At 40.0% G+C, this 18880-nt stretch overlaps 1 protein-coding gene across 2 annotated transcripts in view; it reads right to left on the bottom strand.

Moving 5' to 3' along the window:
• The window catches only part of LOC126365856 (structural maintenance of chromosomes protein 5), a 164427-nt gene that overhangs the window by 38282 nt on the left and 107265 nt on the right, over positions 1-18880 (bottom strand). For both annotated transcript variants that reach the window (XM_050008519.1, XM_050008521.1), the window contains 2 exons: positions 13431-13594; positions 4766-4895 (listed from right to left, as the gene is read on the bottom strand). In XM_050008519.1, coding sequence (XP_049864476.1) covers positions 4766-4895; positions 13431-13594 — 294 coding nt within the window. The remainder of the gene's footprint in view (positions 1-4765; positions 4896-13430; positions 13595-18880) is intronic.

The following is an 18880-nucleotide window of genomic DNA, read 5'->3' as shown; positions in this document are numbered from 1 at the left end:
TCCAGAAGAACGGGCAATTGAAGATTCTGCAGCAGTAACGATGGCGCTGGTGATCGATTGAACCACCGCATCAATGTCATCATTAGAGAGAGGCTCAATAGTGGCAGCGGAGGGAAAGAAGTCCCAATCAGCCTTATTCATAACCCACCTGCTAAGGCGCCCAGAAGAGTGATGCTGTGGCAGTGACAGAAAGATCAGAAAGTGGTCACTACCACACAGGTCGTCATGCACTCTCCATTGGACAGACGGTAAGATGCTAGGTCTGTATATCGAAAGATCAATGGTGGAGTATGTGCCATGCGCCACACTGAAGTGTGTGAAGGAATCATCATTTAAAAGTGAAAGATCGAGCCGTGCCAAAAAATGCTCAATGGTGGCGCCTCGACCTGTGGCCACCGACCCACCCCACAGAGGGTTATGGGTGTTGAAGTTGCCCAGTAACAAGAAAGGTGGAGGCAATTGGGCTACCAGAGCAGCCAGGACATGCTGCGCGACATCACCATCCGGTGGAAGGTAAAGACTGCAGACGGTAACAGCCTGTGGTGTCCACACCCAAACAGCGACAGCCTCTAAAGTTGTTTGTAGAGGTACAGACTCGCTGTGAAGAGAGTTCAGGACATATATGCAGGCGCCACCAAACACCACTTCATAAGCTGCCCGGTTCTTATAATAACCTCGATAGCCACGGAGGGTGGGGCTTCGCATTTCCGGAAACCAAGTTTCTTGCAGAACAATGCAGAGGAAAGGGTGAAGGCTGATAAGTTGGCGGAGCTCAGCTAGATGGTGGAAGAAACCGCTGCAGTTCCACTGGAGGATGGTGTTGTCCATGGCTGAGAAAGGCATGAAGGGACTGGGAAGGCAATTTACGCCGCTTGTTCACTTGCTCCATGGCGTCTGAGGGAACAGCGAGATCAAGGTCCTCAGCGGACGCCAGAATCTCGAGCTCATCCTCAGACGCAGAGCTCGAAGGGTGCGGTGCCACCACAAGTTCTTTGACCTTAGAGGTCTTGTGCTTGGACTTCTCTCGCTGAATCTTTGGTTTCACTGGCTGGGAAGGCTTCACTGAATCAGTCTCCGAGACGGAGGAGGATCGCGAAGCCCTACGACCAGCTGCTGGTGGGGACTTATTCCATTGTCGGGCATCATCCTTCCCACTGGTGGAAGCCTCGGAAGGGAGGGTCCCAAGGGAACCCTTACGGGCGAAAGCAGCCGAAGAAGTTAGACGCTTCTCCGGCTGACAAGCGGGGACGGACGTCCCCGATGGGTGGGAGGATGTTGCTCCTAAGGTAGGTGGTGCAGGAGCAACCAATTGGGTAGAACCGCCACAGGCAAGGGGGCAGGAGGAGTTGTACTGCCCATTGAGCTGGCAGGAATTCTCGAAACTGATGGGGCTAGCACAGTTATTGTAGCAGCTCCGTAAGATGATGTCATTCTCACAGGATGGAGTCAGTCATATTTCCTTTTGGCCTCAGTATAGGTCAGTCGGTCCAGGGTCTTATATTTCATGATTTTTCGCTCTTTCTGAAAGACGTTGCAGTCTGGCGAGCAAGGTGAATGTTGCTCTCCGCAGTTGACACAGATGGGAGGCGGGGCACATGGAGTATTGGGATGTGATGGGCGTCCACAATCTCGACATGTGAGGCTGGAAGTGCAGCGAGAAGACATATGGCCGAACTTCCAGCACTTAAAGCACTGCATCGGGGGAAGGATATAGGGCTTGACGTCACAACGGTAGACCATCACCTTGACCTTCTCCGGTAATGTATCACCCTCGAAGGCCAAGATGAAGGCACCGGTAGCAACCTGATTGTCCCTTGGACCCCTATGAACGCGCTGGACGAAATGAACACTTCTACGCTCTAAGTTGGCACGCAGCTCATCATCAGACTGCAAAAGTAGATCCCTATGCAAAATAACACCCTGGACGATATTTAAACTCTTGTGTGGTGTAATGGTAACGTTAACACCCTCCAACTTGTCACAAGCAAGTAACAAGCGTGACTGGGCGGAGGATGCCATTTGTATCAGTACTGACCCAGAGGCCATTTTGGACAAGCCCTCCACCTCCCCAAACTTGTCCTCTAAATGCTCGACGAAGAACTGACGCTTTGTGGATAGAAAAGACTCCCAATCAGCTCTCATGCAAACTAAGAATCGGGGCGAATAACTGTGACCTCCATCCTGAGACTTAGGCTCCTCCCACAGCGTGGCCAAGGAGGGGAACGTTTTTGGATCGTACTTCTGAGCATTAAATTGAGCCCGAGAACGCTTAGAGACTGCTGGCGGATGGCCGCCAGCGAGAGATGATATACCATGCTTCATTGCGGGTCATCTGCCCTGATGCCACCTACTCCGACCAAGGGCCCTCCCCACGGGCGCCACCCAGCCACAGCAATAGCCACCTGGCAGGATGGCCATTGCCGGGAGTCCTGATGCCCCAGGGAGATGGGCATCTACTCCTTGGCATACGTGGGAAGTTAGCGACGCAGGCATCAGTAGAGCGACCCCTGTGTTGTCAGGGGGCTACAACCAACAGGGTACATGGCGGCCCCATCACAACGGACTGGCTACCGTGCTAGATGTTAGGTGAATGTGGTCCATGGTCACCGTCAGTTCAGAAAGTGGAACTACACAGCGCAAGGTGGAAAGTGCACGCAGGAACATATCCATGCCCAAGAGATGAAGAGCGGGCAGGACTGCAATGCAATGACAAAGAAGGTGGCGAAAGGTCTGATCGCAAGATGGACACAATGCACCAAGTTAGGCGCCCTTCCCCAATCGGCTCGCTCTTCGGAAAAATTTTGAGATATGGAGGTCAACATACGGCTGAAAAGTTTGTGACTCCTTTTAGTAGCCTCTTACAACAGGCAGGAATACCGCGGGCCTATTCTTACCCCCGAACCCACAGGGCGTTATCAAAATAAAGCATGGATGAATTCAGAAATCTTTAACATCCTGTTTCAAAATCATTTTGTATCAGGTGCAGAGAAATATTTGAAAGACAACCATTTACCAAGCCAAGCTCTGCAGCTTTTCAACAGAGCAACTTCGCATCTTGCCAGTTATAAACTCACAGAAGAAGATATCAAAGCATTGTATCTACCACCAAATGTGATTGTTCAAAAATGTTCAAATGTGTGTGAAATCTTATGGGACTTAACTGCTAAGGTCATCAGTCCCTAAGTTTACACACTACTTAACCTAAATTATCCTAAGGACGGACGGACACACACACACACACACACACACACACACACACACACACACACACACACCATGCCCGAGGGAGGACTCTAACCTCCGCCGGGACAAGCCGCACAGTGCACGACTGCAGCACCTTAGACCGCACGGATAATCGCACGTGGCAAATGTGATTGCTTTCTGTCAGGGCATCACTGAAATGCTAAAGAAAAAATACTGCCACCATCATCTCAGTTTCTTGACACTGGCGATTGATGATAATGAAGACTGTGTAATCATTCTGAAGAGGACTGACTTGCTAGATGTCATGAGGTGGTTGGCCAAAGTGTATGAAGAGATTTCTAACATATCACTTGTATGGTCTTGGAAATTATTTTAGAACATGAAGGTGAACATTTTAACTTTGAATCCATGTCTGAAACTGAGGTCAGAGATGGAAACAATGATATTGCTTCATTGTTCAAAAATGTACCACACTAGAGGATGTTGATGCAGAGGACATCACAGAATGGAATGCAATTGATGAAGTTGATGAACTAAGTGACTACAATACTGTAAAAACGGTGACACAGGGGGGGGGGCAGTAACACAGGGGAAGGAATGCAAGAAGAGAAGGCAAACTTACATGACAGGAAAAACCTGGTGCCGCATTTGGAAGAGTTCAAGATGATTGAGGCAGCACTGCAGTACATTAGTGAGCAGGAGTAAATAATGCCAGCTGATATCATCTGTGTGCGTAAGTGGAGGGATATTGCAGCATGGAAGAGCATTAAAGAAAAGAAATAGTTATCTATCAAAGACTTTTTTAAAACCACAAACCCGTTAAGTTTCATCTTTTTTGTCAGGCCCGACTTTTCACAAGCATGTAAAGACACATTCATACTTCACAACACAGATCATTTTATGTTTCCTGTAATAATTTTCGATGGGTGCAGTTAGTACATACCAGACACTTATAACTAGCATATATTACATAAGGAATCAGAAAATGTTTTTAAAATTGGGTTTTGATATAAAAAAAAGGGCATTCTGAAATGTACAGCTGATGATGGAAAGGGGAATTTATTCAAAACATGTCTACAAATCGCCTTGCATAACCGGAAAAATAAATTCAGTAGAATGGGAATTCAGTTAGAAGATTATAGTGTGCATACACTTTCCTTCACAGGTGGCAGCTGTGACCAATGAAGGAGAAATTAATAGAACTACTCAATAATGGTGACATAAGTTAACCATCAAAAAGGCGAATACTGCAACATGGGAATGGAATCAGTAGATCAGATAATGTAACCATCAAAAATTGTGAATGTTATAAATAATTTGGGAGGAGAAATATGTAACAGAGGTGGAACATGTGAAGATGACCTGAGAAAGAGATTGAGCCCAGGAAGAAGAGTGATATCTAAGTTGGACTTCCTTTTGTGGCCCACTAAAATCAGCTTAAAAATGAAATTTCTGTTGTTATATTCGTAGATAATTTATGTGATAAATAAAAGCACAGTATCTAAACATTCCAAAATACCAATCAAGCATAAGCACAAATGTTAACATCTACATGTCTTACCTCTCTTCTATTACTTGTATTTCTTTAATACTAATGGATCGTGTGAAATAATTTGCTTCTGTCACACGACTATTCTCCGTAAGCTTTTCTCCGGAATATATTGAGTAAGAGGCAGAATATCTGCTGCTTTCTGAGGAAAGTAAAATTAATATTTAAGGACAAGTTTTAATATAGTTGTGACAACACCAAAAAATAATGTACAGAATGCTATATTTAGGTTTATTATTATTATTATTATTATTATTATTACATTATTTAAATGTATCAATTTGGGGTAGTGGGCAGAACACTGTATCACTGCTCAAAACTGTGAGACTTGGAATGTGTCTAGTTTAAAGCAACACAAATGTCATTTGGGATTACTATACAAACAAGAGGAAAGATAAATTTATGCATACATCCTGGAAAGAGAGCAAAAAAATTTCTTAAGAATTTACTCATGTAGTACTGCATAACAAACCATTGTTACAGGTATTAATGAGGACTAACAAAAAGCAACAGGAAAACGATTTTACACAGGACTGTGCATGCTAATATGGTAGCTGAAAAAATAGATTTGACAACAGAGGATGTTGAAAACTAAAAATTTACAAGATCAACTCTCATACAAAATAATGATAACAGATTCTCAGAGTTGTCGGAAGGCTTCTCTAAACTTCAAACTGCCAGAAGCATATATTGAATACTACACTTTGAAAAATTAAAACTTCATTATGTGGATAAAGAGAGCTGAGAGACAGAACGAATTTCATACAGGGTGTTTCAGGATCACACCAATAAATTTTGGAGGAATGAATGCTCATAATGTTTTATCATCAAGTAACATATTCTTTTAGTGTGTCATTCGTAAGATATGTGCAGTTGTAGTAATCCGTGCATGAATAAACTAAAACAACAACAAATACTACTACTACTACTACTACTACTACTAGCATCATTACTGTACAGATATCACAACTCCTCCCATCCCTGGGGATTAGTCAGTAATCAATTTATTTATTTGTTTTGATATTTATTTATGCAATCTCTTAAGCATGAGTGGGAAGAAAGTTACTAAGTATCAAAACTCAAGTGCAGTAGATTAAAATATTTGAATTTGAGATGTCAAGGGGACATGTAGTTGATTTAAATCTAAAAGTTGCATTTTGTCTTGGTGAACCTCTTTGGAGAGCTAACTACAGTGGACACATTTTGAACCAGCAGAGCGTTGAAAAAGCAAGATCATTGGGTAGTCATAGGGACAATGAAATAAATGATCAGACGTTGGGGTTGTTTGAAAGTTTGACAAGATATGGTTTGGCTGGGGCCCTATTCTGTATCTTTCCACAATTTTGCCGATCAGTTCGGCATGCTAGCCCACCATATGGTATTGTTTTCGAAGGAGAGCCCCAACATTATTCTGCAAGCATTTCTGAAGTGATGCCAAAAAGGTCCTAGAGAACCGAAATGCAGTTCTCCTCGCACCAACCAATCAGAAGCAATCTGCCTCAAATCCGCAGGTGCACATGCAGCGCCACAAACCCGAAGTGGCTAGCAGCCGACACAGGCACACTATTCTTTACAGCACCAAAAAATGTGGTTAGAGTATGTAATACTATTCAAATTTCGCTGACCATGTGCTTCCATAAATGCATGACAACAATAGAATATTGACTGTGTTCTGGAAACTGTCAAATGTGATGTTATGTAATTTTATTCTCATTCAAATCAACGCCTTGTTTTAGAATAGGAGTTAGGAATGGAGTGTAGTACCACAGTGTTCTCAGCAAATGGACTCTCTTTAAATTTTGATAAAACACAGTATATACAGTTCCGTACAGTAAATGGCACAACTCGAGTAATAAATATAGACTTTGAACAGAAGTCTGTAGCTAAGGTAGAATTTTCAAAATTTTTAGGTGTGTCCATTGATGAGAGGTTAAACTGGAAGCAACACATTGATGGTCTGCTGAAACGTCTGAGTTCGGCTACGTATGCTATTAGGGTTATTGCAAATATTGGTGATAAGAATCTCAGTAAATTAGCTTACTATGCCTACTTCCATTCACTGCTTTCGTATGGTATCACATTCTGGGGTAATTCATTGTTGAGTGGAAAAGTAATCATTGTTCAAAAACGTGTAATCAGAATAATTGCTGGAGCCCACCCACGGTCATCCTGTAGACATCTATTTAAGGATCTAGGGATCCTCACACTTATGAAATTTGTTGTTAATAATCCAGCCCAGTTCAAAAGTAATAGCAGTGTGCATAGCTATAACACCAGGAGAAAGGACAATCTTCACTATGCAGGGGTAAATCTGACTTCAGCACAGAAAGGGGTAAATTATGCTGCTACAAAAGTATTTGGTCACCTACCAAACAGCATCAAAAGACTGACAGATAGTCAACCAACATTTAAAAATAAATTAAAAGAATTTCTAGATGACAACTCCTTCTACTCATTGGCTGAATTTTTAGATATAAATTAAGGGAGGGAAAAAAACTAACTTAAGCATTAGTGTCATACAATATTTTGTGTAATGTAATATCTTGTACAGACATCTTTCATTAACCTGACACGTTCCACATCATTACAAAGTGTCGTATTCATGATCTATGGAACAAGTATTAATCTAATCTAATCTACTTGTATAGAAACACCAGAAAAAATTCATCATTTTTTTCTGTTTTCCATTGTTCCTTATTTAATTTGCTTCAAAACTCATGGAGGTACGTTCCGTCTATAAAACTAATTTGAAGCAACTAATTTGTAAAGCATCTTCACAAATAAGAGAAGCGAAACGAATATGGCAATAAACAAACTGCCTTCAGTTAATTGCATAGACGGAACACATCTCCACGAACCCAAAAAATTGTTTAAGAGTGTGTCAAAGAATAAGAACATGCATAGAATATGGTTTTACTCACTCCTAGAGAAACAAATGATGAAATAGCCTACTTCCCTATATGATACATCAACGATTTGGTTCATAAAAACAAAATTTAATAATTTTGAGAGTGCATGGCCAGAGCAACTACAGAGGTTTGTTGTAGTCTATAAAATGCATCCGATGAATCAACATGTTTCATATATGGAGGTATAGCCTAAAAACATTGTGGCAGGAATCTTTAATCTCTGTCTACTTTTGTTAAGGATTTGATCGCAGATAAATACTTGTGACAAGCTAAAGTATAAATACAATTGCTGCTAGTTACATTTGCAATAATTTAAGTTGTGCTCTTAGATTCCTGTCTGACCACACACTCTGAAATCACTATGTATTCAGAAAAAAATGGTTAATTATTTGTGACAAAGTATAAATGTCACTGTCAGTTGTTTCACGCAGAGCAATTTCATCTTTCATTTCTTAAACATATTGAAGTCACGAAATCGAAGATACTCAGTAATGAGAAAGTGCACTCTTACGTGCAAACAACAACGAATATTTCAGAAATATGCTTACATTTGATGATTAACGAAGTCTCAGAATGTGTTACAAACAGAAAGAGGAGAAAAAAATGTTGATACCCAGTGGTATGCAAACCTATGACCTTTGACACGGCACTTCACTTCCTTACCCACTGTGCTATTATAACATGCTTGACTGCAGCACTTTATTCCAGATAATTCCAGGCGAGAGAACGCAGGCTGAATTCATTGCCGAATGATGTGGACATAGCCATAAATGCATGAAATTTTGGAAGGTTTCCTCTATCAGGCTTCACAAAAATCCTTTGCATTGTTAATTAAAAGTTTTAAACACATTTTGATAATTAATAAGTAAACCATTTGCAGAAAAAAGGACACAAAGTCACTAGTAATTTCAACTAGCACTCATGTGATATACATAAGCAGACCTGACCTTTGGAAACTTAATGATTTTTTAAACTCTTAATTACGTAAAAATAACAGGTATTTTGTGAAATATTGAGCGAAACTGTTTTTTTTTATGGTATAATCATTCACAGTAACAACAATACAAACCATATTTCTAACAAAGGAAAGTAGTCTATGAACTCACTTTCCACCTGGATGGGTTCTGGTGATTCTTCAGTAACACAATCACTAAATCCTAAGCTAAAACCACTCAATACGTTTAAAATAACAAATTCTAGGTGTAAATAAACCACGCTGAACCGATAATGAGAGTGCCATACCGAAATCCAAAACTTCTCAGTACAGCTGTTGAAAAATAGGCAGGAGGACCGATCGGTAACAGGTCTCAGCAGCTTATAAAATAGGAACTTCGATTAAAGAACCGAAAATGATGTCACTACTGAGACTAACCTACTGTACCGATCTACATGAACAATACAGGATATGGCCCCTGGCAAGAGATTGCATAGAGCACTGCTGGCTATACACACAAGTGAGTGGAGGAAGAGTAACAGCCACATTGATGAAATGTAGGCACAAGAGACTGGTCACAATCACATGGTGTCATCACAGGAGAACACCTGCAATCAAAATCAGCACATATTTACAATAATGGTGTTCATGAGATCGCAAACAGTAGGTTAAAAATCTAAGTGGCAGTGACATGTCATCAGTCAAAAAATATTCCATAGGCGAATGTAAAATTCAGTACTTATAAAGTTGTTAATCTTAATAAGCACATTAATGGACCTTAATTTTGGCAAAAGTACAGATCTATGATAAAAATTGAATTATAACAACAAAATCTGGAGATAATTCAAACTGCAATTAACCAGTTAAGTGTAACACGAAGTGAAGGTGTGTGACATTACGAGAGGCCAGCTCACAGAGTGGGAAGCAGTGGCAAGTGTTTTGACAGATCATGGTGGCTAGCCAATCAACTGAGGTACACAGGTAAGCAGATGGCTGACCACTGATGCGGAGTTTTTTCCATAGGGTAGGGCATATGTGCTTGGTTGAACCACCAAAGCAATATGATCAAATGAAGTATAAAATGGAAGCTGGAACCTCAGTAAACTCTAGTGTCACAGACTTTAGTTCTGTATCACTGAAAATTGGCTGCCTACAAGACATATGATAAAGTATGACTAATGATGCACAGAAAGCTATAGTTGAGAATAATGAGTTCTTTAGGAATAAAGGAGACAATTCACCTAAAGGCAGAAGTGCTGTCTCGGCGACAAATACATGTACGACAAGCTGTAGGACACACACACATGTACGACAAGCTGTAGGACACACACACACACACACACACACACACACACACACACACACACACACGAGTCTGTCTCCCCACACTGTGCTCATTCGTCTGCCCTAGAATGAGCACAATATAGGAAGACGTGTGTGTGTGTGTGTGTGTGTGTGTGTGTGTGTGTGTGTGTGTGTGTGTGTGTTCTCCTACAGCTTCAGAAAGGAACTCCATTCCTAAGGAAAGTAAAGCTCTGTACCTTTTGTGTGTGCATCTGTTGTATAACTCTTTAGGTGAGTCATCTCCTTTATAACAAGGTATGACACATTGTTAAATTAATGTTAAGGACTTTTCATAGTAATAATTATTTAGGGTAAAATGACAAAGTGATTTTGTTTTTTGGGTTTTTGCTTTGTTGCAACACCATCACCGTAAGCATGCAAGAAATGATGGCTGTTCTTCGAGCGGCACAAAAAATTCAAGTCACCACATTCCAATTTCACCTGTTCATCAGTTGGCCACTGCAAGAAGTAGTCCAAGGCTGCACAAAACCTCCTGCAGCAATTATTAATAAATGAATGATGTATAAATGTTTGTATGACGATGTTGTAATCAGTGTTTGTTCTGGCTTCAAGTCACTACTATGTATGTCATGGTTGAAAAGTCTTAATATGTGGAGCTGGACGACATTCTTCAGTGTTTAATAAACCAAGCTGAAGTGATTTTTGGAAGCGAAAATTAATAATTGAGTTTTGCATATTTCCTGATATATTTATGAAAAAATTCATCCTCAGATGGAAGTTTAAATCAATTGTTTACATAAACTGAAAAAAGCATTGAAACTAAAATTGCGGAGTTTCTGGCATTCCTAAAACTGTGGAAAGGGGCCATTTTGAGCCCGCATAAATTTTTTTCGTATATGACTGAAAGAAGTACTTTATTTTAGTGTAAGTTAATCACTAACTTTTTGCAAGTAATAACCATAATGATTTAAAAGAATCATTAATACAGTACTCACTCACTTTAATAAAAAAGTCTTACCAATTTATAGTTGCTCACGGTAAAAAGTTTCCCAATTTGAAAACTTACTGTTATCAATTATTTTTAGAACCTTCTAAACACATTTAACACATACTGTATGATCCATGTTATATTCATGTGTGTTCTACACATGGCTTTGTCATAGTTTTTACTCAGGTCAATGGAATCTGCACTTAGCAAGGGAGATTTCTGTTTTACAAGTACCTTTCCCACACATGACTTCGTGACACTTTACACTGTTATTGCCGGTCTTGTTGCTTATGCTGGATTTGGTACTACTTCTGCTTACTACATTATTTTGGTCCCATGCCCTCTTATTTTGTCTGTCCCCACTCTTTCGTTCCCTTGACTCTGTTCACCAGCTGAAATATGAACTTCTCCCTTCCCATTTTCTTGCTCTTTACTACTTTGTAGGTGACTCGTGGATTTATTCCCACCATGTTCAAGTTGTAGTTGAAGACATTCACCAAGCATCTCCTACACACAACCTTAGTGGTTTTTTAGAGGTCATGTGATCAACCAAATTCACCTCAAAATTTGTTGCAATGTAGAATGTTATGGTTCCAGGTTTCTTTTTTCATTCTACCCTTCTTTACTTATTTGCTACTTCAGCTTGTAGTGCACTCAAATGAAAGTCAGTTTTATTGTTTTTTCCCTTTGTATACAGTGAGGGTTCAGTCTGTCTTGTCAGTCTGACGCTGAATGGTGATGGAGAGTATTTCAGCATCTGGCTCCTCTACTTAATTAGGAAGTTCACAACGGAACATGTTCACTGTTTTTTGAGGGTCTTAGCAAGTTAAGGAGACATGAAGATGTTATCTGTCATCATATTTCTTCCTTGATTAGAAAATGCTCCGTGTGGTGAAAAACAATGTATTCTCTGTGTTGTTGCTTCTCTCTATGCATGCCTTTGTTTCTGAGGTATGGGAAAGCATTACATATTTTGTCATTACATTGGAAACAATCCAGAATTTGAGACCACATTTTTCAGGTTTGTTGGGCATGAGCTGACTGAACCTGCATATTGTTTTGCTTGGTAGCAGTTGCTCGTCTTTGATTATATTTTCTCAAGGGTGTGTGAATGAATACTGTTTTCCCAAATTTCACATATAAGAGTAAATTACAGAATTTGTTGGATGGCAAGCATTTACTTAACATTGATTTTTCAACAAAACTACTGAAATCCCTTGGAAAACATCATTGACGAATGTAGCTGACATTGTGCACCATGCGAAACCATTAACATGCAGCGTGGGGTACTTAACAGCCAACATATTTCTGTGACATGCATTCGTCACTTCTTTTGATCAACTGTTGATGAACAGAAGTGATGAATTCGAAAATGGTTTGAGGATTAATTCTGTATTAAATGTATGGGCCTCAAAGTGATAGTGCACGACTGATCCCTCTAACAATAATGAGTCAAGACAACAAATTAGGTAGTGCATTCTCTGCACCAATAGTAGCCAATAAAACTGCTAGTATGCTTGTACTACCTTGAGCAGTGCTCGCTCACTGAATCCCTGATCTAATTCACTGGAGAAAATAACCTAAAACCCACATACAAGGTAGCCAGTGTCGCAAATCTGCATTTGTTACCTACTTCCATGCTTTATGATTCACTCGTCAGTGCAAGTTGAAAGCCACAGACAACTCATTTATTGCTTTATACTAAGCCAGACTTTAATTCCTATGATTAAGTTGCATGTTTTCCATATATGATGTCTCCAATGGGTTTCACATATTCTAACAAGACACATGTTAACTCCTATTAGGTATATTCTTATTTATATCCCACAAAGCGAAGTCCATGATGGACTTAGTGCCCAGTGACAATTATGATGCGTGCATGAGTTATTGTTGTGTGAGAGTTTTCTATTTCTGAAGAAGCACTTCATCCGAAAGCTCACTGTTTTTCAATGCACCTGTATGCAACTTTGTGTCACTCCTATGCCGTGACTAGTTTTCTTACATTTTTGTCTTGTATTTCTAAGGCAGGTAGCTTTAACTCTAAATGTCTAACACAGACACGCTTCAGTTTTTTATTCTGTAACAGAGGTCTTTACTTGAAACTGCAGTAATCTCAGTAAATTGAAAGTAGTTTTCATTTTAATGAAAATCATCCCATCACAAAAAATATTACGTGTAAGACTTAACTTCAGTGGTATGCGACAGCCTACAAACTACGGCAGCTGAGATATGGTAAAGATCTTACACTTAAGATGTCACTTGGTATCATATAGCTACATCACAACATGAGTAGAAAGGCAGTGAGTGAGATATAATGCAAGGTGGACAAAATCTAACAGAACAAGAGATCCAGATGATGTGCATATTGATAATCTACTGTTACCTTGAAATACACTATTTATATGGCCACTGTCATATGAGCATTATATGGTATCTATCAAATTCTATAATTTGTAACCAAACAAGTGCATAAAACAAATGCTGGCAGAAGATACCAACAGTCAATTATGTGATCTTCCTATTGCAGTATGCCACACTCACCTGAGAAAAACAATCTTATACTTGCAGGCACTTTCTCAAATGTTGCATCAGTTTGTTTCGTTCCAACTGGGATATTATGCAGGCCATATGTTCTTAGAAGGTATTTAAGAATGGCTTCTGGTGCTTCAATTACATCAGAAATATAAGTTTTGAAGCCAAACTCCCTAAAACATGAGGAAATTGCTTTCACAGAATGTAGTTAGATACAGAAAAAATAAGTAAAAGTGTAAACTAAACACACATCAATAAATACAAGAAAATAAATTTCATGTTTTAAAACATACAAACCAAAGGGGGAAAAAAAAAAAAAAAAAAAAAAAAAAAAAAAAAAAAAAAAAAAAAAAAAGAACGTACCTGTCACACTGATTTTCTATTCCATGATTTTGTTTTAAAATTCAAACTAGAATTAATAACACGTTCATAGAGTTTACATCTACGTACATACATACTCCACATGCCACCATATGGCATAAGAAATCATGTATCACTAGCAGTCATTTCAGCCCAAATTTTTCCTATCTTACCTTTGTGATCCTTAAGCAAATGTATTTTGGTGGCAGTAGAATCATTCTGCAGTCTAATGCAAATGCCTGTTCTCCAAATTTTCTCCACAGTGTTTTGCGAAACATCATACTTCCAAGGATTCTCATTTGAGTTCACAAAGCAACTTTTAACACTCACTTGCTGATCACATTTACTGATAATAAATCTAGCACCATATTTCTGATCTGCTTTGATGCTTTACTTTACTCTGACCTTGAACAGTACCCAGGAAAGGGACATGCATGTGTTCTATAAGCAGTTTTCTTTGCAGGTGAGCTGCAATTTCCTGAAACTTTTCCAGTAAACCAACCAGACAACTTCCCTACTATAGTTCTTGCCTCCTCGTTCCATTTTATATTGATTTGCAACATAGGTCCAGACATTTAATCAATGTGTCTTTGTCGAGTAGCATCATAATAATAATACTGTATTCATATATTTCCTACTTAATTCCATTAACTTACATTTTTCTACATCTAGAGTGAGCTGCCATTCATCACATCAAATGGAAATTCTGTATAAGTCAACCTTCTACAGTCACTCAACAATGATATTTTCTACTATATTGCAGTGTCATCAGCAAACAGTCAGAGATTGCTGCTCACACTATCCATCAGATCATGTCTGTATGCAGAGAACAAGATCAATTCTCTGGGGAACTGATGATACCTGTTGTTTCTGATGAACAATCGCCATCAACAACAATGTACTGGGTTCTATTACTTGAAAGTCTTTGAGCCACTTGCATGTCTGGGAACTTATGCTAAGACTTCTGTTAACAGTCTGCACCATGTCTAGCACTTTTGAAAAATGTAGGAATATGGAATCTACTTGTTGCCCTTCATCCACAGTTGAACAGATATCATGTAAAAGAAGGGCAGCTGAGTTTTGGACAGGTAATGCTGTCTAATCCATGTTGATTTGTCAACAGAAACTCTTCTGTCACAAGGGAATTTATAATATTCAAACATAAGACATGTTCAATAATTCTGCTGCATACCAATGTCAAGGATGTGGGTCTACAATTTTCAGGTCTGATCTCTTACACTTCTGCACTTTTTTCCAGTCACTACAGATTTGTTGTAAATCCAAGCTAAGTAAGGGACCAATGCCGTATTAGAGCATACTCAAATCAGGATTTCATTTGGACGTAGCAATTTATTTGATTTCAACTCTTTCAATTGTTTCACAATGCCTGAGATGCCTATTTCTATGTCCTCTATATGGGAGTCTGTGCAACGCTGAAGCAACAGTATCTCTTTACAGTCCTCCTGCATGAACAATTTTTTAAATGTGAAATTTCTATTGCCACACCAGACTGGTTGTTGAGTGACAGTAGAAGCATTTGACCCACTTCGTGATTTTACACTGGACCGGAATCTATATAGAACCATCAATCTTTCTATGGATGTGCAACTTTCTACTAACTTTTGCTTCTTCACATTTTTACATGCTCTTTTGACCCACAGGTGCAACAATCTCTGCTTCTTCAGCAATTTCTAAATTTTGTTATGAAACCACAGTAAGCTTTTTTCCACTCTTAGTCTAGTTGCTCAGAACATATTTATTCAAAACGCGATTTACAATCAGTTTAAAGTTTGTCCACAATTACTCTATGTCCATTCATTGTCTACACAGGATGCTAACAACTGCTTGTCTACTTAGCATTCTAACAACTGCTTATCTGTCCTTTCCAGCAAAAATACTCATCTAAACTTCTCGATAGATTCATTAACTTTTGTAACCATCATCACAATGATAATTAATCCCTGTCCCTATAGTGGCATTGTCAATAAAGTCACACCTGTTCATAGCTATAAGGTCTAAAATATTTTCACATTCTTCTGGTTGTCAATCTTGCTGCTCAAGACAGTGTTCAGAAGTACTTCACAAGACTGTTTGTCTCTATCACTTACAAGAACTCCATAATCGCAGTTTAAACTTAGTAGGTTCAAGTTGTCTTCAATTAATACTGCATGATTAGAGTATTTCCACACTACTGAGCACAGACCTCCTCCGAACAATTCTGCAACTTTTATGGCAGAATAGGGTGACTGGTGAAAACATCTGATGACTGATTTGAGTTCACTCCAGTCGGTTACTAAGGTTTAGTTTACTTTACAGCTGGGCTCAATTTCAACCTCAACGACGACAATGTTTTTGTCGTCTGCAATGAAAACTCCATCTCCTAGGGAAGCCAACCTGTCTTTCTGATATATATTCCATCCCACATTAAATATTTTGGAACTTTTGGCTTCGAGCTACATCCAGTTATCGGTTCCCAGAGAATAATTTGAGCTCGACAGTTTTCCTGCAGGGCAGTAAATTCATGATTTTGTAATGAACGCTTCAGTTATAAAAATTTTAACAGTAAGTTACTGGAGTGCCTCTACTTTGTTTCCGATTTCATTTTGTTCTCTGCGTACTGCCACAAGCATTCATCAAAAGACCTAAACTATCACCTATCCTTTAAAAAACACCACCATGCACTCCACAAGTACTCTGCTACCCCAGTAGTTGCTTCCTGCATGTAATGAACGTCTGATCTATCATGGAGAGTTCTACAATTATGCATCCCATAACGCAGGTCCACAATTCTGCACTCAAGACCATCACAAAATTGACAAGCATCTGGTTGAGACCCTCCACTTGGCTGCAAATCAAAGGACCCCAATCAATTTAGGGTATGATACTGCTGCTTGTGAGCTCAACTTGCACCCCACGTGTCCACCCTTGAGGCTAGTCGCTTTTCACCAGCTGCCCGTACAAACTGAGGATGGTCTCAGAGCCCAAGTGACAGTTGTCATTGTTGGTAAGATGAGTCACAAGTTGCAAATGACTGCACACAGCATCTTCAAAAGCTGCCTGCAGGGCCTCCCCCACATCTCAGATGATACTCCCAGACAGACATATCAAGTACACACTGGATTTCTTTCCAGCCCTGGACACTATTTTCCCAGAGCGTTCCATACCTCTCCTAATAGTGGAGCTCCTGATGACTAGCAAACTCCTATACCTGTGTGGTTGCTCAGATTGTCTGTTGCCAGAACTGACACTCTGCTTAGAGTATAACAAATGCGTTACAAACTGCCACTTGTCCTACAGTGAGGGCAGATCCTCTGCATCATATAAACTGTATAAGCTGCATGGTGTCCCCGTAGCAGAGCCTCTGGGCATTATTTTAACAACTGACATCTAAGATTTCCCATACTGTGAGCCTGAGTTGCTGTCTCCACTACACCATGAAGCAGCAGCTTGCATAAAACTGCCCACAGCCAACACCAGCTATATATGAACTGCAACCAGCTCCTGTGTCCACACATACCATGCACACGGCCTGTCCATGCTACTATTACCAATTTGAGAATTAGACTGCAAACGTACAAAGAAAAAGTTAACTAAGTTGTTACTTTCCTGATATGTGACAAGCAGCAATTAGAGCCCAACTCAATACACTGAATCACTCATTAGTAATCTAGCAGATTAAACTGTCCAAAACAAACAACAAACACTATGTGATCAAAAGCATCCAGACATCTGGCTGAAAATGTCTTACAAGTTCATGGTGCCCTCCATCAGTAATGCTGAAATTCAACATGGTGTTGGCCCACCCTTAGCCTTGATGACAGCTTCCACTCTCACAGGCATATGTTCAATCAGTTGCTGGAAAGTTTCTCGGGAAATGGTAGCCCACTCTTTACAGAGTGCTGCACTGAGGAGAGTTATCGATGTTGGTCGGTGAGGCCTGACACAAAGTCAGTGTTCCAAAACATCCCAAAGGTGTTCTATAGAACTCAGGTCAAGACACTGTGCAGACCAGTCCACTACAGGAAAGTTACTGTCTTGTAACCACTACTCCACAGGCCTTGCATTATGAACAAGTGATCGATCGTGTTGAAAGATGCAATCGCCATCCCCGAATTGCTTCTCAACAGTGGGAAGCAAGAAGGTGCTTAAAACATTAGTGTAGGCCTGTGCTGTGATAGTGCCACACACAACAACAAGGGGTGCAAGCCCCCTCCATGAGAAACACGACCACACCGTAATAAAACCGCCTCCAAATTTTATAGTTGGCAGTACACATGCTGGTAGACGATGATCACCGGGCATTCACTATACCCACACCCTGTCATCAGATCGCCACGTTCTGTACCGTGATTCGTCACTGCATACAATGTTATTACACTGTCCAATTGTCCAATGTTTACGCTCCTTACACTAAGTGAAGCATTGTTTGGCCTTTGCCAGCATGATGTGCAGCTTATGTGCAACTGCTTAACCATGAAATCCAAGTTTTCTCACCTCCCGCCTAACTGCCATTGTTATTGCAGTTTACTCCTGATGCAGTTTGGAATTTCTGTCTGATGGTCTGGATAGATGTCTGCCTATTACTCATTACAATTCTCTTCAACTGTCGGCGGTCTGTCAGTCAACAGACGAGGTTGGCTTGTACGCTTTTGTGCTGTATGTGTCCCTTCATGTTTCCCTTTCAATATCAGTTTGGAAACAGCAGACTTAGGGATGTTCATGAGTGTGGAAATCTCACACACAGACGTATGATGCAAGTGACACCCAATCACGTGACCACGTTCGAAGTCCATGAGTTCCACGGAGCACCCCATTCTGCTCTCTCACGATGTCTAATGGCTACTGAGGTCACTGATATGGAGTACCTAGCAGTATATAGCAGCACAATGCACCTATGGAGTACCTGGCAGTAGGTGGCGCACAATGCACCTAATATGAAAAATGTACGTTTTGGGTGTGTCCAGATACTTTTGATCACATAGTGCAGTTTGAAGGCAAAAGCTTCATTACTATATAAATCAGACTACCTGTACAAGTACTGGTTATTATGGGATAATAGTCTGAATTAAGTTGATATCAAGTGATTAACACATAGAAGG

Source organism: Schistocerca gregaria, chromosome 4, assembly GCF_023897955.1.
Source record: "Schistocerca gregaria isolate iqSchGreg1 chromosome 4, iqSchGreg1.2, whole genome shotgun sequence".
Lineage (NCBI taxonomy): Eukaryota > Metazoa > Arthropoda > Insecta > Orthoptera > Acrididae > Schistocerca > Schistocerca gregaria.
Note: the sequence above shows the minus strand (reverse complement) of the source record. Positions and strands in the feature narration are given on the sequence as shown.